The 27,111-nt window shown below is 42.4% G+C and overlaps 2 protein-coding genes across 3 annotated transcripts in view; one reads left to right on the forward strand and one right to left on the reverse strand.

The window, feature by feature from the left end:
- LOC111872868 (E3 ubiquitin-protein ligase COP1) overlaps positions 1-27,111 on the forward strand; it is a 163,498-nt gene that overhangs the window by 48,876 nt on the left and 87,511 nt on the right. The window lies entirely within an intron of this gene.
- Positions 1,223-25,760, reverse strand: LOC111872881 (homeobox protein goosecoid-2). 2 transcript variants are annotated; one of them, XM_033754877.1, is made up of 3 exons: positions 24,366-25,760; positions 4,181-4,371; positions 1,223-2,411 (listed from the first exon to the last, which is right to left on the reverse strand). In XM_033754877.1, the coding sequence occupies exons 1-3, from the start codon at positions 24,778-24,780 to the stop codon at positions 2,208-2,210; spliced, it is 810 nt and encodes a 269-aa protein (XP_033610768.1). In that variant the 5' UTR covers positions 24,781-25,760; the 3' UTR covers positions 1,223-2,207. The 2 variants fall into 2 exon arrangements, with proteins under 2 accessions (XP_033610768.1, XP_023722903.1); XM_023867135.2 differs by having other exon boundaries at positions 4,181-4,374.

A 27,111-nucleotide genomic window follows, 5' to 3' on the forward strand; every position in this document is an offset into this window, starting at 1 on the left:
CCAGGGCCTTAGTGCAGCTGGAAGGATTAGGTCGATTGAAAAATCTAGTGAGCTGATCGGGAATCGAACCCGCGACCTTCCGGCTTGTAGCATAGTGCCTCAACCAACTACGCTACCGCGTGCCGTTATGGAAAAGCAAACCCATTATAAATTGAAGGAAAACAAACTGTATGGATCAGCGTAGTTCAGGCGAAAGTAATATTCCCTTTTTTATTCAAGAAATTCCATGCCTTTCATAGAACCAGGCAGTTTGTTACCAGTGTTCACAAGAACCCACCAATGGACCAAATTCTGAACCGGATAAATCCAGTTCACATTATCACATCCCATTTGTTTAAGGTCCATTTTAATATTATCCTCTCATATATATATATATATAAATGAATGTCTGCCAAGTTATATTTTCCCTATACTTTTAAACTAATATTTCGTATGCATTTCTTACTTCTTTCATTCGTGCTATATACTCTGCCCGGTTAATCCTCATTTATTTATTCAATTTAACTGGGCTAATTCCTTATGCACAGTAAAAATTATTAAGCTCCTCATATGCAATTTCCTCAGCCTCATGTTACATCCACTCTCTGGGTCCAGATATTGTCTATAGCATTATACTGTCGTATACAGCCAATCTGTGGTCTTTCATACAGATAACAGACAAATTTTCACGCCCACTAAAAGCAGACAAAATTATAACCTAAGAAGAAAGATTAACCAGACGTGCATAACATAAATGAATAAAATATAATAATAATAATAATAATAATAATAATGACTTGAAGTTACAGTCCTTTAGGCTATAGAACGTTTTAACTGTTCAGTGATATTTGTCTGCAACTGTATTTACTTAAATATATCACGGGTCCGTATTCTGAGCTAGACAAGACTGTGACAAGAAGACTTCATGTATGATTTGAAGTAACAATGAGATGGTTATAGATCCGTTGCCAGGATACGACTAGTGAAGCCTGAAAACCATAGTGCGCGTGTAACGGTGAACTGTAAAGTTTGTAGATTAGCGATAACTCTGTAATTGGCTGTAGTCCCGAGTTGTGGAAAGTATAAGGTACCAACGAATCCAATCATCCAATCCAGAACCCGTCTATAAGTCACGCGCAAACCCCTTACACAAACCACTTTCTGATGACAGCTTGCATAGGTCAACTTCAAGAAAGGAGGCAGTGCTAAAAGATAAATTATTACCTTGAATGTGTTTAAGGATACGCAGGGAAGAAACCAGTTAAAACTAGAAATAGAAAGACGGTCGAACAGACAGACAGTCAGCCAACAAAGAGGCAGGTTGTAAGAAGAAACTGCATTTGTAAAAGAAAACTGCGACAGAGGCAGAAGAGGAGACACAGTGCCATTATACGTGCAATCATTTCCCGAGGACTGAACTCAGTATTTCGATTACAAAGAACGGACCGAATAAAAGACGTGGAACTTGAAATTTTCGCTGATAACTCTTGTATCTATGCGATTTCCGTAATTTTTTTTTCCATGGGTCTGTGGTAATTATTAAATAATTGTAATAAATCACATGTTGATATCTGGGACCATAAGGAAACATTGAAAAAATCAATAAACACTCTCATGAGTTGATCCTTTTGAATTCAAATTACCTTTTTATTTACGTTTTTGATATATTTTTGGTGAATAAAACAGTTTTGTATATACACTGATATATAGCCTATAAGTTTTATCTAGTGACAAGATCACAACTTTGAGAAACAGTACTTGAATGGCTGCTGGACTTCCCCTGTTCTCCCATATATGCTAGAACGCAAGTCTCCCCAATTCTTCAAGTTGTAGGACTAAAATTTTCCATGAAATTCTCATCTCTTCCATCCATTCTACATGCTCTACTTATCCTCCGTTCGATATCCTAACAACAGAATTCACTAACGAACTCATGTTCACAATCTCAGTATGAAATTAATCAAAACTTAGTGTTATGGGGGGGTTACGAGCCCATTGCGCTGCGTTTGGTCACAGAACTCCCAAGATATTCCTTAGTAGCCAAATAAATTTCATCGTTGTCGATGTTTTCAGAACAGGACGTAAATTATCGACGTGACAGAGATGCTGGGCCTTCATCTGTTCGTAGTGAAACCTTGTTTCTACGAGGTAGAACACACTACACGTTCTGCTGGCAAACCATATGACGCCAATGTTTATTCTTGTCTGTGTCCTTCAGTAAAGCTGGTTTACTCAGAAGGCTGCTGGGCTCTTGCAGGAAAGCTGTCTCCGCTGTTGCTCTCCAGTTCGCTGTCCTCGATGTCTTCTCCTTGCAGTTGCTGGTGTTGTAGCAGTTGCTGCTGGTGATGTTTCAGTGCAGCCAGTCTTTGCTGTTGCTCTTCAAAGTTCTGTTTCCTCCATTTGATTCTTCTGTTTTGAAACCAGACTTTAACCTAAAATAAAAAAAAAGAATGAGGTGTTTAACAGAGTACTCCCTCACCATCGCACTCTGGGGGTATAACTCAGCGGTATAACATTCGACTGCAGATCGAGAGGACCCCGGTTCAAACCCGGGTGCCCCATATGAATATTTTAATTTTAAGGTATTTTTTTAATGCTAGTGGGGTGGGACTAAGTCCCTTGTACTGCGGCCACTTCTGGCCTATTGTACCAGCCCCAGATGACAGGTGAGGGTGATTGTGGAGCAATTGGTGGAATGAAGATTGGCGGGGGAAACCAAAGTACTAGGAGAAAACCTGCCCCAGCGCCACTTTGTCCACCACAAATCCCACTTGACCAGACCCGGAATCGAACCCGGGCAGCCGCGGTGGGAAGCCAGCGACTAATCGCTTGAGCTATGGCGCGGCGTAGTTGGTTGAGGCACTATGCTACAAGCCGGCAGGTAGCGGGTTCGAGTTCCGATGAGGTGGATATTTTCAATGCAACTATTCCTACCAGCCGCACTATGGCCCTGTGGTCGACTCAGCCTCTAACAGAAATGAGTACCAGGAATTTTCCTGGGGAGTAAAGGGCGGCCGGGGCGTAAGGCTGACTACTTCACCCCCATCTGTGAGCCGATTGCCTAGAGAAATTATGAAAGCCTCGACGTCCCACAACCCTATGGGCCTCCACGGCCTGGTACAGGGATACTTTTACTTTTTTACTTACAGTATAGGAAAGATGGTACTCCTTGTAGACCCTCCGTGTTAGTATACGTACATAGTGATTCTAAATTATTGTCGGAGTTTCGGTTTATAGGCCACGGAAACCCTGACAATAAATTAGAATCACACTGTATATCTACGAAAGGAAGTTCATTAATTAATTCACATAGTGGGGGGTGGGGTAGAGTCCAGCTGGGTCCACTCGGCACATCTGTCACTGATTGATCTGTTGTGCCTGCTCCGGGTGAGTATGATGAAGAACAATTTGGTGGAATGAAAATTGGCAGGGGAAACCGAAAAACTCGAAGAAAACCCGCCCCAGCGGCACTTTGTCCACCACAAATCCCACTTGACCAGACCCCGGGATCGAACCCGGGCAGCCGCGGTGGGAAGCCAGCGACTAACCGCTTGAGCTATGGCGCGGCCAAAAAAGGAAGTAACCGAAGAGGCTGGTCTATGTTTGTATTCTGGAGATGTTCGGTTCGAATCTCGGTGGGGACAGTGATTATCCTGATGGAAGTATTTCGTTCTTATCTTCAGTCCTTCTAGGTAAATGTCGGCATAGCCTCTATTAGCCTACAATCGCTCCAGTCCAAGTCGTTCCAGTTTAATATTATATCGCCCTGATGATGGAAACGTCGTTAAGTAACCCAAAATAAACTAAACAAAATCCATGGCTTTTAGTCCGCAAGCGAACTATACCGATCGAGCAACCGCCGCCTGTCGGCGAAGTTAGTGCCAAATTTTGCGGACAGAGAGTGTCGCGTGGTCAGGGCAACGGATTCCCACGGCCGTTAATTTCGGTTTTCTAGACCAGAGCCGCTACTTTTCCATTTAAGTAGTTCCTCAATTATCCTCGCGAGGCTGAGTGGACCCCGTTCCAGACCCACTACTTCCCAGAAAATCTGGTAGCTCCGGGAATCGAATCAGGGACCTGTAGCCAGAAACTCTGACCACTAGACCATAGAGTCGGTCCGTTAAGTAACCCAAACACAAAAAAGGAAGGTGATCTAATTCTTTAGGAAATTGTTTTGAAGCGAATATTTAGGGTGGTGTACCTGAGCCTCTGTGAGCTGGAGTGTATGGGCCAAGTACAGTCTCTCTGGCCCCACCATGTATTGCTGTCGCTTGAACTCCGCTTCTAGGCGCTCGAGTTGCTCCGGTGTGAAGATTGTCCGAACGCGTTTCGATTTCGCTGGCTTCTTGCTACACCCTCCTGCACCGCCGGTCGCAGCGTCACAGGACTTATCTGCTGAAACAGAACACCCTGTATATTAGACTTCAGTAATGAAACCCTTGCAGCTCTAATATCGATTTCAATACCTACACAAGTTTTTATAAATAATGGTCAGTATATTTTGAATATATTTGAAGTAAGAAATAATATTTCAGAAAATTCGGAAGGAAAATTCTGACCATCCGCTATTCCCAGAAAATTTAAGTTGTGTTGTGATTACACATATTAAAGAACACTTAAATATCCTTTCTTAAGAATATGGCTTATAAAATTTGAAGTCATCTCCATATTTCTGTATTCCTCAAAATCAAATAATGCAGAACGAAGATTTCGATCTTCTGGGATAAAACAGCATGTAGTCCGTTGAAAGTCAACTTACATTTCGGAGAAATATATCGGCTCCCTTTTCAGGGTCGAATCAGCCAAAGCAAGATACCAGCGTGGAAGTAGGTTGAATTTAGACGGACTACACGGCGTTTATCAGAGAAGGTGATGATGATCACCACTGTGAGCGCGACAAATCCAACATAAACCAAATTGCGTCCATATTCTCTGCTACGGTTGGGCAGCTGATTTCGTCGTGTCAAGTTCTGTCACGTGCTAAGGCCTACTCTGTAAGTCACTGTCATTTCTTATCCATTCATCTGTTGTTTTAGCATTAATTTGCGCATCAACTGTACAGCACGATTCACTGGGGGGGGGGGTCTCCAAGTTAACATTTACGTCACTCAATAACTTACCAAAGAAAATTAATCTTAACAACACTGTACCGTTGGTAACACTGACCCGGTGTCTGTCTTCCCGGTTCCCGACAGTCTTGTAATTGCTACAGTTACCCCCTCACCCCCACCTGCCATACAGGATGCAATATTGCAGAATATGGAACGTCGACAGGGTTGGAATTAAAATTTTTGGGTGACCCGGGCCAATTAAAATATTCAGTGCCCTATCAGTAAGAACAAATTTTATTATAATTATTTTATTTAGTTATTATTATTTAATTTAATAACTATAGATACAAATTAAAGTTTTGTGATTTTTAAACAAGCGGATGTTAAAATAAAACGTTCGGTTCTATTTATGTTTTATACAGGACACGCGGTCACGGCGGAGGGATACTAATTTGAATATCTTCCGTATTCATACTATCTCCCCATCTACCAAGGCATGTACTCACCAAGCGCCGTTTTCATTGGTAAATTATTGCGTAAGTTACATATTGTAGAGTGAATGGCCGGAGCGTTACTAGGTAACAGACCGGTAAACACAAGCGATACACGAGTTTACGCAACCCGCCTATAGGCAAAGGCTCAGTAAGCAGACCTCCGCGGCTCGACAGCTCTTGCATGGCGTAAATACACCACATTTCTCCCTCCTTACGGCTCTTCATCCCGAATAGCTTAACCGTGCATCTCCGTTACTTTTCTTTCGGGGGCTGTGCTTGCAACATCTTTTTGCCTGGCTCAGTGGTCACTCTTCAACCGTCAGAATATTAGTTTGGAGCCTGCTTCCAGAATCACCCTGCGTTTATGAACACAGCAACAGAACTGGACATACAGCTACGATTTATTACCAGAAAGAAGCACGTAAATGATGTATCTTTGTCACTTAACAGTGTGATTTTTGTGGGAACTTGTCTAATGATAGGCTATATATTATAGGCCTGCCTTGTGAGTCTGAACAGTGGATGTATAATGCCACTCTTGTGGGGGAACAAATGAACATCGACAAATGTAATTTCCATAACAAACAGCAGAGAGTGCAGCTGCGGTTGAGTGAATTGTGTTCATTGGGCAACTAATGAAGCGTTATATTGAAGCTGGCCGGGGTGTTGCTGCTAAGACAGCGTGCGGTCGCTTGGAAACGAGGGAAATGAGCCGATTAATTTATTCCCGACAGATTAAAGTCCAATTAATTTGTCAGTTAAGTATGGGAGAACACACACAGTACACACAGAAGCTTTGATGGGATAAGATTCGGTAGAATAAGAGACGTTAAGAGTCAGAGGGTCCGTTCTCGAAGGTTGATTCTGAGCATTGCAGAGATACAGCGCCCTACTTTAGGTTTACGTAAATGTGTACATCATTAACCACTTAAGATGCCGACTTTTACTTAAAGATATCTACCCGGTTGAGGCACTGTGCTGCAAGCCGGAAGGTCGCGGGTTCAAGTCCCGATGAGATATTGGATTTTTTTTCAGTTGACCTAATCCTTCCAGCCGAATTATGGCCCCGGAGTCGACTCAGCCTCTAACAGAAATGAGTACCAGGAATATTCTTGGGGGTAAAGGGCGGTCGGTGCGTAGGGCTGACAACCTTGGCTCCATCTATAAGCCAATCTTCTAGAAAATGTGGGAACCTCAACCTCTCACAACGATATGGGCCTCTGAGGCCTATTGCAGGGATACCTTTACTTTTACTTTTTTACTTTACCCTTAACACCCTTCCATGATAAAGTTTAAACTTAGGCCTGCCTTTTTAAAAATTCAGATTATTGGCCTAGTACATTAAAAGAAAATAGACCAGTGCTTTCAAACAATATATTTCGCCCACATCGTAAAAAGAATCCATATACAGGCCTATGTTATATTTTGGAAGAATTTATAAACGATAAATGTAATTTATTTCACGAAATTGTGGAATACTATCGTTTTTGCTCTTGAGTAAAATAGTAATGATTTAAGTTCCTACGCCACATAATTTAAGTGTACCCATTCCAACCGAATCTTGGATACTGATTAGAAAATGTAATTTGAAAACAGGCCGTGACTTCACAATAGAATGTTTTACCCTATTATGGCTTAGGAAATACCTGTAAATCTGACGGAACAATACAACATCTCTAAGATGTGTACAGAATGCTTGTTGTTTACAATTACTGCTGGCCCTCGCCAACGCAGTCATTCTCAGGTGCGAGTTCCGCTGGACTCATGACCACATTTTACTGTCTCAGATCCGAGCCAATGAATTTGCTTTATTGGGGTTTACCTTTATATTATGATTGTTCCTACGCGATAGAAAAATAAATCTCGGCCTCGTACTATCGCACTCAGAGCTACCGCACGTGTCTGGGCGCTGAGTGTCTATTCTGAATGATAGAAACAAATTACAGGCCTGGTTACATAAGAGCAATTGTTCGAATTTTCATATGTAACACAATAAATCATGAGCTGTGTAACTTCCAATGAAATTATAACTACAATTGAAAAGAATGTTTTTGTGTATTAAAAAATGCACTTGTTTTGAAAGAGAACAACAGGATGAATATATGGTAGCGTACATTTAGTGGTAGAGAGGGGAGCATGGGGGGAGTGGTACAATCACTTCATTGTGTGTATGTGCATGCCACGAACCATAAAATGTTGCTATTATATCTGACTCCGTGGTTATTCTCAAAAGTGATGTATATCTCATAAATACTGATTTATTTTTTCCTATTCCAATGCATTGAAAAATAAACATCTTAGTTTTGTTACTTCTGTGATGTGATTCGTACAATATCCTATTGGACGGTTACACGTTACGTCTGTATTACCAGGAAGGGTTATGAATACTAATGTGAAAATATGCTTTGTATTGGAATTGCAAATCTAATTAACAAAGGCCTAAAAGTTTGCGCCATGTTAAATGGGTAACTTTTCAACACGGCATGGCGCGTCCTCAGATTGCGCAGAACAGCGAGGAGACCGCTAGAAAGCCTAAAACTTAGGTGGATGGATAATGTTAAAATGGATCTTAGAGATAAAGGAGAGGATAGAGTATAGATTGGATTGATCTGGCTCAGGATAAGGACCAGTATAGTGCTCTTGTGAACACGGTAATGAACTTTTGGGTTTCAATGTACACAGTGTGTCCAGGTTCTGTTAGGACTGTGTTCATTAAAAATAGAAGACGTGAATTATTTTCAAAATTTCACTCTTTTTATTCAAAATCTGAATCAATACATAGCTGGAATCGATTGAAAATTTTTCAAAAACAGTTACTGTGCTCCTTTTGTGGAATCACATTTAAAACTGCAGTAGATTCCCTTTGGATGCCCTGGAAGGTGTCGTGGTGGTCTCCTTTCATCGGCAACTTAACTTTTGGGAACAACCAGAAATCTGCTGGAGCCAAATCTGGCGAATACGGAGGGTGATCAGGGACTATGATCCCTTTTCCGGTCAAAAAATCGCGCACGATCTTCGATTTGTGGGGTGGTGCATTGTCGTGGAGGAGCGACCAGGAAACTTGCTCTCGATATTCAGGTCGAATTCGAAGAATTCTCGCCCACAAACGATTGCGGACTCTGAGATAATAATCAGAATTCATTGTTTGACCTTCTGGCAGAAATTCCTTGTGAATGATTCCTTTGGAATCGAAGAAAACGGTTAGCAGTGTCTTTACTCGACTCTTTTGCATGCTCACTTTCTTTGGTTTCGGCTTGTTTGGGCTCAACCACGCTGCAGGCTGCCGCTTTGTGAGAGACTCATATTTAAAACACCATGTCTCGTAACCAGTATCAATCGATTTTGTAAATTTTGTATCACTTTGGGCCGAACGTAACATGTCTTTGCAGTGTTCCACTCTGGCATGTTTTTCATCGCCTGACAGCGCGTGCGGTACAAACCGCGCACAGACCTTCCGTTTGCCCAAATCCTGGGTCAAAATTAGATGCACAGTACTTTTTGGTATTCCCAAAAGCTCCTCGATGAGTCTTGCAGAGACACATCTGTATGATATAAGGATTTCGGTAACTTTTTTCACATTTTCTTCAGTGCGACTTGTTCTCGGCTTTGATGCACGTGGAGCGTCTTTAATGTCGTCCCTGCCGTCACGAAATAGAGCATACCATCGAAAAATGTTCGAGCGACTTAAACAATCACTACCGTACAAACTTTTCATCACTTCGCACGCTTCTCCGGCTGTTTTGCTTAACTTCAAACAAAATTTGATGTTGGCTCTCTGTTCAACCGCCGTTTTCCGACGAGCGTCAGAACAGTACTGTTACATTCAAGGTCAGAACACATGATGCAGCGATGTTTGCGCTTTGAAATTATAGACAGCCACAGCTGAAACTTTAAGAATCTTAACGCAACAACTCGCCAACAGATGGTATTGCAGGACAAAATTTAGAAAAATTAGTCCTAACGGATCCTGGACACACCGTGTATATTCGAAAATTCTTGAGTAGCTGAGCAACTGGCGGCTTTTGAAGAAGGATTCAATATCATGGCATTTACTTAAGGTTTATGAGCAAGTTATGTTACAAAACTGGCAAACATAGGCCTAATGGAGATTTTACTTTTCCTCTCTTTGTGTAAGAAACACGCCATGAAGACATATAGGTGAGTGGAGGTATAGACTCGCCATTCTTCACCTCGGCACTCGATAGAGGTGCGTTGGCAGCTACACGCCGCGGCTACTTACTCCCTGGGGATATATCCCCCGGTATCAGTTGGATAGAAGACAGGGTGGGCTTCAGTGTTGGCATGAAGAAGAGAAAGATTTGTTACCCACGCCTGGTAACCTCTGCCTTCCGGACAGTTGCTATACCGACTGAACTATAGTGTTCAGACTCATAGGTCTGAAACTCTTAAAAGCAACAAAAGCGAAGTTGAATATGTATGACGAGATTTGCGGATGAAAGAGGAAGAGAACGAAGAAATCAGAGGACAATCAAGTAATGATTAACCATTTAAATGCTGAATATCTTCTCAATAAGGTGTGAAAATTCAGTTTCTACGTCACAGAAAATACATTACGTCCCTGACGCAAAGCTGAACTGTTAATGCTGCTTAGGAAAAATACATTTCTTTGTTCCGACAGTTAGAAGGAACACAAAAATGCACTTCGTGGGCAGGATATGGAGTTTAGTGTTTTAAAGCAGGTGGTACAGAAACAACCCTCCACTGGGATTTAAAGGGTTAATAAAATCAGAATTAATGTATAGGCCCTAAAAAGTATAGAATAAATGTCTGAGGAGAACTTCGAAAACATGCCTGCTTGTATTCACAGCAGGAAGAACGGAATTGCTTAATTATGAGCTTGGAACACGCGACAGGCAGGAAAAATCGGCTCACGTTAATGTTGAGGCTGCTACCCTCTGTCGCTCCTACTGTCCCTCTGCTCCTCTCCGCTGTTTGCTTCCGCTTCCCCTAGACTCGGAGGGGATTCCCAGCAACACGTGTTAAAGAAATAGTTGCTTGGATCCAATGGATACTCTGGCTCCACTCATTAGCATAGACATCTTGTGGTCAAGCGATTTATACGAGATGTTCAGGAAACGTGAGCCGGGATGGCGCAGTCGGTATAGCGACTGGCTACTGGCTGGACGACCGAGGAGTCGGAGTTCGAGTACCGGTAGTGTCAAGAATTTTCACTTCTCCATGTCGTCCAGACCGGTTCTGGGGCCCGTCTAGCATCCTGTCCAATGGGTACCGGGGACTCTTTCCCCGGGGGTAAAGCGGCTGGGAAGTGAAACTGACCACACACCTCCAACTACTGCCGAAGTCAAGAAAATGTGAATCTATACAACCAGTCTTTATGGCTTAGTGCTTAATTAGTTAAACACATGGACAATTTTACCTTTACCTTTACTCAGTAACTAACTTTCGATCCCTGAGCTACATACTCGGGAACTGACCGGTAGTGATTTGAGTTCTCTAGGTAACCGAATGCATAACTTTGCGGTGAGCATCTCATAGACTAGGGACAGAAACTTCTAATTCTCTACTCTCCTTTGTGGGTCCAGAGACCCTAACAACGAATTTTCCTATCAGCGAAAGGAATTTCCTAGGTAGCATACAACTGGTCAGAAGAAACACAATTGGTAATTGGTCGCCCCTTTGTAAACTCCAAAACACATTAAGACCAAGGTCAGTTGTCTTGGGGTCTGTGGCGCACTTGAGGGAGTTCATATATCCACCCTTTGTTGTAGGATAAGTCAGTGGTTCTTCTTACCAGTTACACTGTTTGCAATTTCTGGCCTGCCGTTATGGTTTGTCTGCTGAAAAAAGATTTCTCATTAGTGCCTTTGCGGTCACTCACCCTCACTCAGCGTGAGAACTACAAGAAAACTTGTTATCTGATTAAATACAGTTAACCGTCAACTAACGACGAAAAAATTCAACTACATGGAGTCTGTCTAAGCCACGGTGTGTCGAAGAATAACCTAATAAAATATTTTTCTGTAATCTGCAAGCGAGCGGAACGCATCACGCATAAGTAGACCTGCAATAAACAGCCGAAATACTGACAATGGCATGAGGCAATTTCAAAATATGAAAACGCCTAACTTTAAACATTAGAAATGTGAGACCATACCTCACTCTGCTGAAGGGAAGAACGCACAAGCAAGGGACAAAATTACGGATTGCAGACGTAACACAACATGTTTACGAATAGAAAAAGAGGCTGCTGCAATAAAACATCTGAAATAAAGGATACAGATATAAACAAGTGGACGACGCTCCTTGTGAGATGTAATAAGAATTTTACAAAATTTAAAGAGAAATGTAAATAGATTTTATTGATTTCAATTACGTGAACTACGGCGTGTTTTATTTTAGCGCATAAAGATTGACTGGAGACAACACAAATCGGAGGGGCAGTTAGAAGTGCCCAGAAGACGAGGAAGAAGACGGAGGAGACTGTGGGCCTGTCGTCTGACAGATTACTGATGAATGAATGAACAATTGACTACGAGAATGACATTTTAAATCATGAAGCGTGCAGTCGCATATACGACGAATGGACAATATTAGTGCACTGTAGTAGTTTTGGCATAGTAAGACACCTGAAGATGGCCATTTACGGCCGAAACCTGTTGTGTCGAAAGTGAGCGTGTAAGAAAGAAGGAACAATTTGTTGCATTGTTGATGGGCTGTGTAGTACAAAAACAGTTTTATATATAGTAATGCAACGGGACGTTTAAATACAGGATTAGAAATGTGAGATCTCGTAGTGAATTTGTGTCGCGTTGAGGAGCCCACACACGACAATTGCGAGTTTGTCGCCCCTAGGAGTCCCTTCATCACTCATCATCACTCACGGAGCTGAGCCCTTCTTGAAAAGCCGCCAATTGTGGAGCTACTCAAGAACTTCCCAGCATTTTATGGAACCCAAAGGTTCATTACCGTGTTCACAAGGGCCCTCCACTGATCCATATCCTGAGCCACATCAATTCAATCCATACCATCCAATTCCATCTCTCTAAGATCCATTTTAATGTTGTCCACCCACTTACGTCTTGACTTTTCCACCAATATCCTATGTGCATTCCTCTTCTCCGCCATTCATGCTACATGTCCTGCCCATCTCATCCTCCTTGGCTTGATAATTCTAATTATATTTGGAGAAGAGTACAAGTTATGAAGCTCTTCATTATGCAGTTTTAGGCGTTCTTTACAAACATAAAAGAACGCCTCACATGGAGGTAATGTTTGTCTCTCTGCGACCTAATATGATGACCTAACCATTTAGAGATATTATTTAAAACTGGACATACGAGGCTGTAACTGAAGTTGTTAGGCGATTCCAATTTCAACCACATTGATCCTTAAAGTGGGCTTTATATAAGAAGACAAATAAACTTTCTCATAATCCCATAAGTTATTCAATAAATTTTATTGAAATTCGACATTGAAGACTTCCACTATATATTATTAGATAATTCCAATTTTCAGCAATATTAATTCATAATAAAGCCAGACTTTTAAAGGGCCGTACATAAACCTTTCCATATATCTCACTAAGATTGTACAGATTTTACTGAAATTCAGTATGAGAATATTTCCCTAACCTGCATTTCGTATTTACATTTTGAAGTACCTGTAACATTATCATATTTCAAAGAATGTCAGTGGTTATTATTTGTACTATATCTTTTCGGCCGGTCACGGTAGCCGAGCGGTCTAAGGCATGCACTGTCTTCGCTCTCTCGGAAGCCGGGATCGTGGGTTCGAATCCTACTCAGAGCATGGATGTGTAATGTTTGTGTATGTGCGTTTTTCTGTGTTTGTGTGCAGGTAGAGACCTTGTGACGAGGTGATAACCCGCCCAAGGAGTCCTACCGAATGTTAAGGATCTAGTAAACCGAAGTGAAACGGAGAGTTTCATGGAGGTAGGCCTAGGCCCAAATTGGGGCTGTAGCGCCACAGGAAAATATATCTTTTCGAGGCTGGTTCTTGAATGAAGAGAAACTCCACCGAGTGTCGATAAAAATCTTGCATCACTTTGCTTAGTGAGAAGATAACATTAACTGTAATGTGTTAATGCCGGTCACAGTGGCCGCGCGGTCTAGGGATTGAATTGTCTTCGCTCTCTCGAACACTAAGATCGCTGATTCGAATCCCACTCGCGGCATGGATGTCTATGTGCGTTTATTCTGTTTGTTGGTAGCAGCCTTGCGAGGGACTGATTCTGCGTACAAGGAGTCCTACCGACTGTGTATAAAATTAAGGAATTTTAAATGCGGCCAAGGGCCAACAAAGGGCTGTAGAGCCTTAATAGAGTAATAATGTGTTGGTCACCAGAGCAGTGAACGCGCTGGTTCGATAGTCCACACTTGCACTGACTATGTCAAAACGTGATGCTCTGTACACGCTACATAAATGCATAAAATACCACAAGCTTTTCATTACAACCCAGCCAACAATTCGTCGGTCAGTAGGGGATGATTTTAATTTGTAAAATAATGAAAACATATTGGTGAATCAAACACAATCTTTAGTCAGAAAGTATCAACGGTTGGTTTTATCTCTCTTTGTTATTTGAAGGGTTGGGGAACCCGAGGCCACAAATCCGAGAGTTTGTTATGGTACTTTATTACTGTCGGGTTGTTCAAACAGTAACTGCTAATTATATTTCGTGTTATGGTTGCTGGAAATGTGGAATATGTCTCCACGAACGGGTTGATTTATAAACGGGACAAAAACACGCATAAAATTCAGGGATAGACAAAAATAATATTGAACTGGCCTCGCAAAATCAGGTTCTATTTATTTTTTAAATGTTACCATAACAGATGAAGAGAGCCGGGATAGCTCAGTCGGTATAGCAACTGGATACGGGCTGGAAGACCAAGAGGTCGGAGTTCGAGTCCCGGTGGAGACAAGAATTTTCACTTTTCCACGTCTTCCTAACCAGCCTTGGGGTTCACCCAGCCTCCTATCCAATGGGTACCGGGGGTTATTTCACCGAAGGTAAAGCGGCCGGGGCGTGAAGCTGACCACTCACCTCCAACTAGTGCCGAAGTCAAGAAAATGTGGGTCTACATATTCACTCCCTCATACGCCTTCATGGTGTAGTGCTTAATTAGTTAAGCACAGGCAAATTTAACCATAATAGACTGTGCCTCGCCCAATCTTGTGTAGAGAAAGCAATGATTCATAAAACTCGACACACTGTTTTCTTTGTTTGCTGCCTGCTGCATTCTGAATTCTTATATGGCTTACCATTCAACCATGAGAGTGTCAACGAAATGTTTCTCCGAAACATCGGTTGACATTCAATAGATTACAAAGTATTAAATTCTATATAGGATACAGGAAAGGACAGAATTGGAAAACCACAGCTGAAAGCAGGGATTTGGGAGTTCAGACGCATCAGAAGTGAATTTCAGAGAGGACATTGCCCCCTGTGTCTGGAGCATGAAGATACTAAACACGTGGTGATAAAATATTCTGAAACTAGAAAGATGGGAGAAGAATTAGAATGCAGTAAGTGGTTGAACATAAACGAGGACATAGCATGTGTTAAGACAATTACGAACTGTACAAATGTAATGAAATTTAAAAAAAAAAAAAGAGTGAGAAATATTTGTTGGAAACGACAAGCAATTTATAGGGTCACAAACCACAGTTTAAGCTACAATAGTATAGAAAGATAAAATTAGAAAATGGACTCAGAGCAGAAAATACAGCAGAAAGAGATCTGTTGCTGAAATTGTGCTATTAGTAGCACTAGCAATATTGATCAAATTGATTTAATTTAATGAAAGTAATTTTAAGAATTAGAACAGAGGTTTTGAAAATGTGGCACAGTCCAGATATTTGGAATAGACTGTAACAAATCAAAACCTGATTCAGGAGGAAATTAAGAGGAGATTGAACTCGGGTAATTCTTGTTACCATTCGGTCTAGGACCTTTCGTCTTCTATTCTGTTGTCTACACATAAAAAATCTGTATATGCAAACATATAATTTTGCCTCTGGTTCTGTATTGACGTGAAACTTGATCTCTGACATTAAGGGGGAATATATACCGAGGGTGTTTGAGAAATAGGATGTTGAGGAGAATATTTGGACCGAAGAGAGATGAAGTGACAGGAGTTTCGAGAAAACTACATAATGAGGAGCTTCATAACTTATACTCTTCTCCAAATATAATTGGAATTATGAAGTAAAGGAGGATGAGATGGACAGGGCATATAGCACGAATGGGAAGAAGATGAATGCATATAGGATATTGGTGGTAATGCTAGAAGGGAAAGACCACTGGGAAGACCGTGACGTAGGTGGGTGGACAATATTAAAATGGAACTTAGAGAGATAGGATGGGATGGTATGGATTAGATTGATTTGGCTCAGGATAGGGACCAGTGGAGGGCTCTTGTGAACACGGTAATGAAACTTCGGGTTCCATAAAATGCTGGAAATATTAAAAATTTGTGTACCACAAGAACTTCTTGTTACTGAACACAGATTTATTAGTCGAAACAAAACACATCTTAATAAATGTTACCACACTCTATTCCAGAAGATACAACTCTTCCTAACCACCGTTGTGACAACCTTATATCATACATTATAAAAATGTTTATACAAAATTTCGAATCATGGTTTCAGTGACTTCAGATTTCTGTTTCAATAAGAAGACTCTTGAGACTGTGTTCGAACAGTTTTCACTGGAAATGAAGTACATCCAGTAATAAATCATATACCAGGTAGGATGTGTCTGGTATGCCTAGGTCCTGGACAGCACAGTCGCAAAGGAAATGTACGTGTATTATTGAACAGTTGTTAACATAAAGCAAATTATGTTGCTTTGTTTATGATTTACTGCAGCTCTATACGAAATGTAATACCCACACTAATGGCGTCAAAACTGAACCCCCGCAGTACGACAAGGATATGGGGGGGGGGGTGCTTGTCACGACACATTCTTCGGAAAAGAAGTATGGCCCAGTAAGACTAGTTGCCGTTATTGAACCTCAAATCTTCTTAGAACCATAGGGATAACACCAATAGCGCAGCCCCTGGCAACACACCACATAGGGTAAGAGGGCACCCAAAAGCATCCAAAATTCCACTACAGAAACTACTGTACACCCCTATGCAAACAAAGTTGTATTCCGAGGCACGGTACGAAAACAACGTATCACACACCCGCATGCCAACCTAAAACCACAACATTAACATAAGGTAAGGAAAACCGACACACAAATATACAAATATAAAAATTTATAATATACGTACTAATAACACATTTCAGATCATAGGAGGAATCCCACATAAACAAGAACACACGTTAGCGAGCGCAACCTTAATACCTGACAACATAAATAAGAGAACATATATCTTAACTCAAAACTCAATTTTGATTCATATTTTAATATTTTTTAAAAATTTAAATTTTAATATTTAATAATTTATATAACATAAAATAAAGGTAAAGCTACCCCTGTAACAGGCCGTAGAGGCCCATAGGGTTGTGGGTCGTCGAGGCTTTACCCACCAGGAAGATTCCAGATACTCTTTTCTGTTAGGGGCTGAGTCAACCCCAGGGTCATAGTCCGGCTGGAATGATTAGTTCAATTGAAAAAAATACAATGACCTCATCGGAAATCGAATCCGCGACCTTACGGCTTGTAGCATAGTACCTCAGCAAACTACGTTATGGCATGCCCCATATACATAATTTAAGGGCATTACATAAACGTATCTGTAAAACGCATTTGTAATATGCAAACACTGACAAGTGTAGGGAGTTACAGGACACAGAAAGAAGGTTGATTATAAGAGTTCTTTGTTCCTAATGATGGGCGTAATAGGCCGAAACATGTAGCGCATGCAGACCGTGGTGTGTCTGTACCAGGATTGTGTCAAGTCAGTAATCTTAAACATTGACACAGCTCTTTTTGATTGACTGTACGAATTGCAAATTAAGAGGAGACTGAACTCGGGTAATGCTTGCTACCATTCAGTTCAGAATCTTTTGTCTTCTCGTCTGCTAAATAAAAACATAAAAACCAGAATATACAAAACTATAATTTTGCCTCTGGTTCTGTATGGGTGTGAAACTTGATCTCTGACATTAAGGGAGGAACATAGACTGAGGGTGTTGAGGAGAATATTTGGACCGAAGAGAGATGAAATGACAGGAGGATGGAGAAAACTGCATAATGAGGAGCTTAGAATAATCAAGTTAAGGAGGATGAGATTGGTAGGGCATGTAGCAGGAATGGGGGCGAGAAGAAATGCATATAGGATACTGGTGGGGAAGCCGGAAGGAAAGAGACCACTGGGAAGACCAAGACGTAGGTGGGTGGGCAGCATTAAAATATATCTTAGAGAGATAGGATGGGATGTTATGGATTGGATAGATCTGGCTCAGGATAGGGACCAGTGGAGGGCTCTTGTGAACACGGTAATGAACCTTCGGGTTCCATAGAATCCTGGGAACTTCTTTAGTAGTTGCAGAATTGGCGGCTCCTCAAGAAGGGCTCAGCTCCATGAGTGAGTGAGTACGAGTTGCAACTTCCTACTGATACGAATTATGTATGAGTGATAAGCGTGTTTACTGGCAGTACATTCCAAATTCCGCAGACTTCACGATTTCTGGGATAGCTTATTGGGCTTGGGAATTGGGCTGCGGAGAGGCAATAATGTGCCTAGATCTGTCTAACGGGCCCAGATTTATTAGGATCAAACAAACAAAACACAAAGTCTGTGGCTCTAGTCCTCAAGCGAACTGTACCGACTATACTTCTCATAAAAATGTGGTAGCGCCGGGAATCGAAACCGGACCTCTGGATCTGTAGCCAGGGACTCTGACCACTAGACCACAGAGTTCCGGTTTTAAGCCTGATGGTGGAAGCAAATAGTTCCCGAAACATGGTATAATTCAAACAGGTGCCCTATGGTCTAGTGGTCAGAGTTCCTGGCTACAGATGCAGAGGTTCGGGTTCGATTCCCGGCGCTACCAGAATATTTTTCTGAGAAGTAGTGGGTCTGGAACGGGGTCCACTCAGCCTCATCAGGATAATTGAGGAGCTATTTCAAGGAAATAGCGGCTCCGGTCTAGAAAACCAAAATTAACGGCCATGGGAATTCGTTGCGCTGACCACACCACACCCCCTAACCGCTAAAGTTGGCACAAACTTCGCCGACATGCGGCGGTCGCTCGGTCTGTTTAATTCGCTTGCGGACTGCAGGCCACGGAGTTTGTTTTTATACCTGAGACAGTTTAATATATCGAATATAAACATCTTGTAGTGGACTATGCTGTGGGCTCGTTGACAGGAATTTGAATATTCTGAGAATCATACGAAACACACAAATACTATCTTTGGGCAGAATGCAGAGTCGTTTAATATCAAAGCCTTTTTCAGACGCTCAACAGTAAACGAGACTTTCTTTACAATTGCTGTATATTTAAAGTTATAAGGCTGTAGATTATAAAATAGATTAAAATTGTAAAGCTATTGTAAAGTTGGGCCGGTCACGGTAGCCGAGCGGTCTAAGGCGTGCACTGTCTTCGCTCGCTCGGAAGCCGGGGATCGTGGGTTCGATGTCTGTGTGCGCGTTTTTCTGTGTTTGTCTACAGGTAGAGGCCTTGCGACGAGCTGATCACCCGCCCAAGGAGTCCTAGCGAATGTGTAAGATCTAGTAAACTGAAGTGAAACGGAGAGTTTCATGGAGGTAGGCCTAGGCCCAAATTGGGGCTGTAGCGCCACAGAAAAAAAAGTGTAAAGTTGTGCCTATGCTTAATTAGTAGTAGCACTATGCTGTGAAGACATATGGAGGAGTGGAGGTATAGCTCCACTATTATATACTTTGAAACTAGAAGGAGGTGAGTAGTCAGCTTCACGCCCCTGCCACTTTACTTCCGAGGAAAGAGCCGGGGTACCCATTCGCTATGTGGGCACCAGAACCCGTCAGGACGCTGTGGAGAGAAGAAAAATCTCGCACTGCCGGGAATCGAACCCAAGTCGTCCAGCCCGTATACTGCCTCTATACGGACTGAGCTATTCCGTCTATCTGGTTAAGACTTTAGTTGTTCAAATGCTTGTTATTTTATTCTGTAGCATATGATTCACGTGTTTCTGTTCTCTTGCTGCGTGCTGAATGTGTGGCTGTCCTGTTGGATACGTGTAATGTCAGTGTATGCGATGGGCGCTAGCTTCTGAAGATGGTCCCGAAGGACTGAAACATGTAAGAATATATTAATAATAATATTAATATTAATAATCCGTTTCTTTACATTAAACTTGCTTAAACTTGACGGTTTGTCATTTCAAGACCAATACAAGTGTAACGGCGAAAATATCATATGTTAAAATATTTAATGGGATTTATATTACAAGTTTTATATTTTTGGACATGATCCATCATGACTATTTTTAAAAAACCGTCCGATGATAGGGGCTAGCTTTATCTATTGGACCCAACTGAGTAGGTTTTACCTGAGGACGGGAACAGAATCCAGTCTCCGAAACGTTGTGTTTTGAAAATAAACGAGACGGTTTTTTAAATATAGACAAGACGATTGATAGTGTCCAAAAACGTAATACTTGTAGCGATATACCATCGTCACAAACTTTTAGGGATTTATATTCTTGATCGGGTATTAGGCCGTGATTAAGTAAACGACTGGTAACCAATGGGTAGACCGAGGTTCGATTCCTCGGAGGGCAAAGCGGCAAGTGAATGAACATTCATACGTAGCTGGTGACAAGAGATATAACTTTGTATTCATGCTGTAATGATTAAACTGATAGCAACCGTGTCTTATATATTTCAGAGTCAACGATAAAAGTTTGTTACTTCCTCGAAAAATCGGTTGTGTTTTTGCAGCATTACTCACAAGACTAACCTAGATTGTAGGCCATGCCATAGCTCAGGCGGTTAGTGGCTGCCTTCCCACCGTGGCGGCCAGAATTCGAGCCCGGGTCAGGTCATGTGGGATTTGTGTTGGACATAGCGGCACTTGGGCAGGTTTTCTCCGAATATTTCGGTTTCCCCTGTCAATTATCATTCCACTGACTTTTCCACACTCATCATCCGGGGCTGGTACAAGAGGCCAAAGAGTGGCCGACGTACCAAGTGAATCAGCCTCACCCCCAGCCCACAAAGTAAAAAATACCTAGGTTATGCGACTGAAACTTCTATTTCCAGTGCCATAAATGTGAAGTTGTCCCTGTGCTCAACGAATTAAGCACTACGCCACGAAGGCGTATGGGGGAGTGGATGTATAGATACATATTTTCTTGACCTCGTCACTAGTTGGAGGTGAGTGGTATGCTTCATGCCCCTGCCGCTTTGTCCCAGGGAAAGGGCGCCCGGTACCCAATGGATAGGAGTCTGGGTGGGCCTCAGAAACGGTCTGCACTGCCTTCACCGGGACTAGAACTCCTACCCCTCGGTCGTCCAGCCCATAGCCAGTTTCTATACCGACTGCGCTATCCCGGCTCCTTCCAATACCGTAAGCCTTTCTAATTAGAAAGACGGACGGTAATATGAATTGTATTTTACACTCTAATCTTGTAAGTCATGAAAACCCTGGAAATTGGTTGTCACTGTTAAAATTACACTTAGGCCTACTTATCGACAAAGACACATCTCATTTTATAGGCGAATCGAGAAACGTAGTTCGTTTGTCTCCTGTTTATTTCTGTATACAAACACCGTGGCCTGTAGTCCGCAAGCGAATTATACCGACCGAGCGACCGCCGCCTGTCGGCGAAGTTAGTGCCAACGTTTGTGGATAGAGGGTGTCACGTGGTCGGCTCAACGGATTCCAACGGCCGTTAATCTCGGATTTCTAGACCGGAGCAGCCACTTCTTTGAAATAGCTCCTCTGTTATCGTCACGAGGCTGAGTGGACCCCATTCCAGACTCAATACTTCTCAGAAAATCTGGTAACTCCGGGAATCGAACTCGGGACCTCTGGATCTGTAGGCAGGAACTCTGACAACTAGATCACAGAAGCGGTCCTTGTTTATTTCTCTATTCTACATAAATAAAAGAGTTAAGCGCGAAACTTTTCTAAATGTCTTCTTTTGCTTTCCCGTGCACGAATTATCTGTATTGTTCCCAGACCGCTGTAATGTTAAGACGTCTATAAATTCATTGTCCATTAAAATTATAGAGCAAATGGAAATATATCAGATTCTAAAGGATTCTGACGGTGGTGTATATCACACAGGATTACTGATTTTTTTTTTTACTTTTTATTACATCGTCCGCTAGTCTAGAGAACAGAAAACAGACGTTTCGGAAACTCTGTATGTTTCCGTCCTGTGGTGAAAGGGTGAGAAGACATCTACTTGGCTGGGCCCATTGGAAAAAGCTAATTTCTACCACTGTCTGTTTTCTGTTCTCTAGAATGGAAAAAGTCCAAAAACCCAGTAATTCTATGGGAGTACATCATTGTTGTTGTCTGCATTATCAATTACGTAATGTAATCATTACTATGTAAAAACCACTTTATATTCCGTTAACGACTTCGGAGTCAATGAATCCCGAAATAAGTTATTTTTAACCTAAAACTCCGTGGCTTGATTTCGCAAGCGAACTATACCGACCGAGCGACCGCCGCTTGTCGGTGAAGTTAGTGCCAACTTTAGCGGATAGAGGGTGTCGCGTGGTCAGCGCTACGAATCTCCACGGCCGTTATTTTCGGTTTTCTAGACCGGCATTTTTAGCCTAATTTCATTGTTTGAAAAAATAAAAGGGGACTTATAAGATCACCTTCCTGTCTGTCTGTTTATCCGTCTGTATCTGCCCATTTGTCTTAGTATCCACCTTAACTTTTAGGATTATGGGATCGCCTTGCTGTCTGTCTGTGTATCCCTCCTAATTTTTGTTAGGATGCTTACGATTTCACCTTGCTTTCTCTGCGTCTGTGCCCCTTTCTTTTTTGTTTTCTGCGCTGTCCATGACGTATCAAAGGAAAGTTGCCGGCTACCTGTTCCCAGAACTTCTTCTTTTTACCGAGGTGCTTCACAGTTACAGACGACACAAAAATATTAACATTTTATTTTCTTGCAACTTCTCTTTTTTTTGTGTTTGTAATAGAACAAATGAGAACTGATCGCTAGGAGGAGAGAGTCACAAGTCAATGGTATGAGGCATCTTAATTGCCTCGCCTGAGGACGGCGACACCGTATTTTGTATCAATAAAACTCAGCTGTACACAATAAAGTGTGAGTGAGTTATTTTGAGCGTTGTTGTGTTTGACAGGAATTAATACCAAAGATTTGTGTTTTTATATTACTTGCTGGGGTGGGACTGAGTCCACTTGGTACTGCGGCCACTTCTGGCCTATTGTACCAGCCCCAGATGATAGGTGAGGGTGATTATGGAGCAATTGGCAGGGGAAACCGAAGTACTCGGAGAAACCCTACCCCAGCGCCATTTTGTCCACCATAAATCCCAATTTACCAGACCCGGGATCGAACCCGGGCCGCCGCGGTGGGAAGCCAGCGACCAACCGCTTGAGCTATGGCGCGACCCAGTACCAAAGTTTGTATATAGGAAAAGAGACTTTTGATTCTGCGGTTGACACAGCTTCTCACGGAACACTTTTATATTTCAGGCTTATGGCAACAGATGCATCCATTTTTGCAAACGATTAATTCTAATTTCGTTGTTGAGGTATATGTCTAACGTTGTACCTGTTAAATAGGCCTATACGTGTTCGAGAATAGCAATTGTTATCTGGAGGGGACCTGTTAGCCTCTGTTGGCAAAGGTAGTCACTGTAGTACCGGCTGAATCTTTAGTAGCATTACTAGTCATTTCAGACATATTCTGCTACTCGCAACTATCTCGTAACATAGGTCACGTAATGAAGATTCATGTTATAGACCATAAAGCAAGTGTCAGCCTTTATAGGCAAGCTACAGTACTCGTCCAGGCGTATGTAGTCTCAGTGCTTATATGCCTCTAAGAGACCCGATATTTTTATGTCAGCCACAGTTATATGAAGTTTACCCCTATTCTCTCGATATAATTTCATTTGGGAGGGGGGGTTCTTAACTCAAATCTAAGTAGTCCTACTTATGCCATGGTCCACAAAATTATGTTGCTTTAAAGTTTTATGTCTGATCCAATGAATATGTCTCTACTAACCACATCTATCATCATTTAGTCTACTTCCTTCTATTTTATAGTTCCGTATCTGCCCTTTTGCCTCTCCCCCTTCAACAGCTTACAGGCCTAAACTTTTTTCGCTGAATTTTCATGATGGTGTCAGTAAAAATTTGTTGCTCAAATTTAGCGAAGGGCTAGAAGTTGGGGTCCTGGGGTTCAATTCAAGGCAGGAGTAAGGATTTTCTCTCCTCCATATCTTTCAGATCGTCTTTGGGGCCCATCTGCCTCATATGAAAAATGTACTGAGGAGGGACGATTTCCTTGAGGGTAAATTGTCCGGGGTGCGTCCGATCACTCACATTTATTGCCGAGATGAAGAATTGTGGAGCTATACCTCCATTCCCCCCCCTTTTCATGGCATAGCGCTTAATTCATTAATCACAGGGACAATTTTGAGTTGACCCAGACCGGCTCTGGGGCCCATCCATCCTCCTATCTAATGGGTATCAGGTGCTTTTTCCCTGGGGGTTAAAGCGGGCTGGGCTTCATGCTGATCTCACCTCCAACCAGCGCCCAGGTCAAGAATACATGGATCTATATACCCACTACCTCATACGTCATCAGGGAGTAGTGTTTAATTAATTAAGCAGAAGGAGAACTTCACTTTCACTTCACCGCCGAAAAGGGGCAGGTATGGAGCCGCACAGACTTACCTTGACTGGACCTTCGGACCGCGTACGAGGCTTGCAGCGGATGGTGCAGAACTGCCGAAACGGTGGCGGCTGTTTCGGAGTGTTTAGTGCCGGTACTCAGATCTGTCGCCATGCACTTCCCTACCCCACAGTCCAGCTTGTTAGCATCTCCTAGCCCCAGGATCGCATCAATCGTGAAGGACTTGCCCATCGTGCTGGAGGACGTGGCACTGATCGGCGGGCTAGGGCTGTCTCCACTGCTGCTACTTCTCGAAGTCAGGGCCTGCTGACGTAGTGCCGAGTACATGAACAGTGACGACGGGGAAGGCCCGCTAGCTCCCGTGGCAGAACCTCGAACCGGTGGCGGGTACTGCTGATGTCGAAAATCTAGGAAGTGCGTAAACGAGGTGTATCCTAGCAACGGGTTTTGCATCATACTGTTGGACGTAGGCCTAGGTATGAAGTTAGCCTGACTCCAACCTCAGGTTCTGGTCAAGTGTATGTCTTCCTTTTGGAATACTTTTCAGGTACAAGCCTTAAAGAGATTTGATTACAGAAATGAAAATTAACCTAAATGTTCGCCTGATAAGCTATTGGAAAACCGATCGGTTGCAGTTCTCAATAATTTACGTTTTAAATGTTCACTGATTTCTCTCTGTTGTAATTTTGTTTATATGATTTAATCCGTTACGTTTCCTTGAAAGTTTCTATATTTATAAACACTAAATATGTCAACTATTTTTGAAGTTCCTAAATAATTCTCACTAACCTTCATTGTAATTATTTAATTATTATTAACCCATTAAACACAATTATTTTCCAAATCTCATTATGATCACAAATTTCAGATGTAGTATTTACATTCTTTCACGTTCTCACATTAAAAATTAATGTTTTCCAATAGAACACCTACATTTCTTTAGTTCTGTTACCAAATTTCTTGTCTTTTTCTAGCAAAAACATAACTGAATTTCAGAAGAACTCATAGTTTAAAAGTTACATGAACGTAATTTAAATTCTATTGTTTTCCTCACATGAAGTTATGGTACTTGAACACGCGCACATTTGTGTCATCAGATCTTACGAGACACGTATCACTAGTGGGCACACAGCACAGAACTTGCAGCGCACAGTCATGTGAAGCGTTGAGTTATGTTGCAGATCGGGTTCCGCTAGGTTGAGCACTAAGCAGAGAAATATATCCACACATATCCTTCAGCACGCCCTATTTACGCATCTCTGATTGGTGCATTCACATCTAAAGCAGCGGTTAACAAACTTGCCATTAAAAAAAAAAGTGTACTCATAACACCCCTCTCGCTTTCATGTTACCTATCCTTCTCTTTGTGTGCAATCTTAATTAGAAACTGTACAAGCCTTGGAAGGGATGAAGAGAAGGGGTAGGAGAAAAGGTGGTTCTCTCTCTTGGGGTCTTACTGTAGGAACTACACAACCTCCTGCACGTTGCGATGTTGAACTTGATTAAGTCTAACTATACAATCCGTACAGAAGCCTTCGATGTCGTCACCCCCCCCCCCTTCTACGTTTTCAACATTTCTTCTTCTTCCCCCTCATTTCCATTACCATTAAACCTCTTTCAGATCTAACCCGGCGACTTCTAATCAATTGAATCATCCCATTGGTCAGGTTTGTATAAGGTCCTCAGTTTTGATTGGTCCGCTCTTCCTTATTACAGTGTTGCTGTTTGCAATGTGTTCCTAGTGGGCGGAGTTATAGAAGTACGTGGAGGGGGTGACTGGCATATTTTATGCACTGTGCAGGAGAGAAGAGAATGGAAAGGAAGGTGGTGTGAGGTAGTGAAGTAGGGAGGAGAAAGGGGTCACGCCTTCTATTATCCATTCTCTTCTTCCATCTCTTTTTTCCCCCATTCTTGTATACGTACGTGAGAACAGGGAGATGGGCTGCCTCTCCCTGCAAGTGATGATGGCTGAACTGACTCGCTCCCCTGAAAGCCACAGCGGGCGGCGAGCCGCAGAAATGCTCACGATTCAGGTCTGTGGTTTGTAATCTTGCCTGTAATGAATCATTACGGCGCGCCGTCGCGCTTTCTGCTTATTTGGGTAATGATATGAAACAACTCCATTCAGTGCCTCTGCTGGCCGAAACAGGAGAGGATATTGCTATTAACAGGTTATCTGACCGCTCCCATACCGGGTAACAGGTGGTAGGAAGTGATAGGAGGGCCGCGGCGGCCCGGGTTCGATCCCGGTTCTGGTCAAGTGGGATTTGTAGTGGGCAAAGTGGCGCTGGGGTAGGTTTTGTCCGAGTACTTCGGTTTCCCCTCCCAATCTTCATTCCACCAATTGCTCCACAATCACCCTCACCTATCATCTGGGGCTGGTACAACAGGCCAGAAGTGGCCGCAGTACAAGGGACTTAGTCCCACCCCACTAGCAATAAAAAAAGTGATAGGAAGTTTGAGAAGACTGCATAATTAGGAGCTTCATAACTTATACTCTTCGAGAAGTATAATTATAGCGATCACGTCAAGGTGGATGAAATTCGCAGGACATGTAGCACGCATTGGGAAGAAGAGGACCGCGTATAGGTCCGGGTGGGGAAGCCAAAAGGAAAGAGACCACTTGGAAGACGTAAGTGGAAGGATAATATTAAAATCGATCTTAAAGAGATAAGAGGGGCTGACATAAACTGGATTGATATGGCTCAGGATGGGGATCAGTGGAGGGCTCTTGTGAAAACTGTAATGAACCTTCGGGTACTATGAACTTCGGAAAAATTTCTGAGT

Source organism: Cryptotermes secundus, unplaced genomic scaffold (assembly GCF_002891405.2).
Source record: "Cryptotermes secundus unplaced genomic scaffold, Csec_1.0 scaffold371, whole genome shotgun sequence".
NCBI lineage: Eukaryota > Metazoa > Arthropoda > Insecta > Blattodea > Kalotermitidae > Cryptotermes > Cryptotermes secundus.

Bases quoted from the DNA above. Each gene is read 5' to 3' on its own strand.
- LOC111872881 (XM_023867135.2), bottom strand. From the start codon at position 24,780: ATGATGCAAAACCCGTTGCTAGGATACACCTCGTTTACGCACTTCCTA. The intron at 4,375-24,365 runs GTAAGTCTGTGC...GTTCTGTTTCAG, and splicing joins GGTCCGAAGGTCCAGTCAAG to CAGATAAGTCCTGTGACGCT. The intron at 2,412-4,180 runs GTACACCACCCT...TTTTTATTTTAG, and splicing joins TCCAGCTCACAGAGGCTCAG to GTTAAAGTCTGGTTTCAAAA.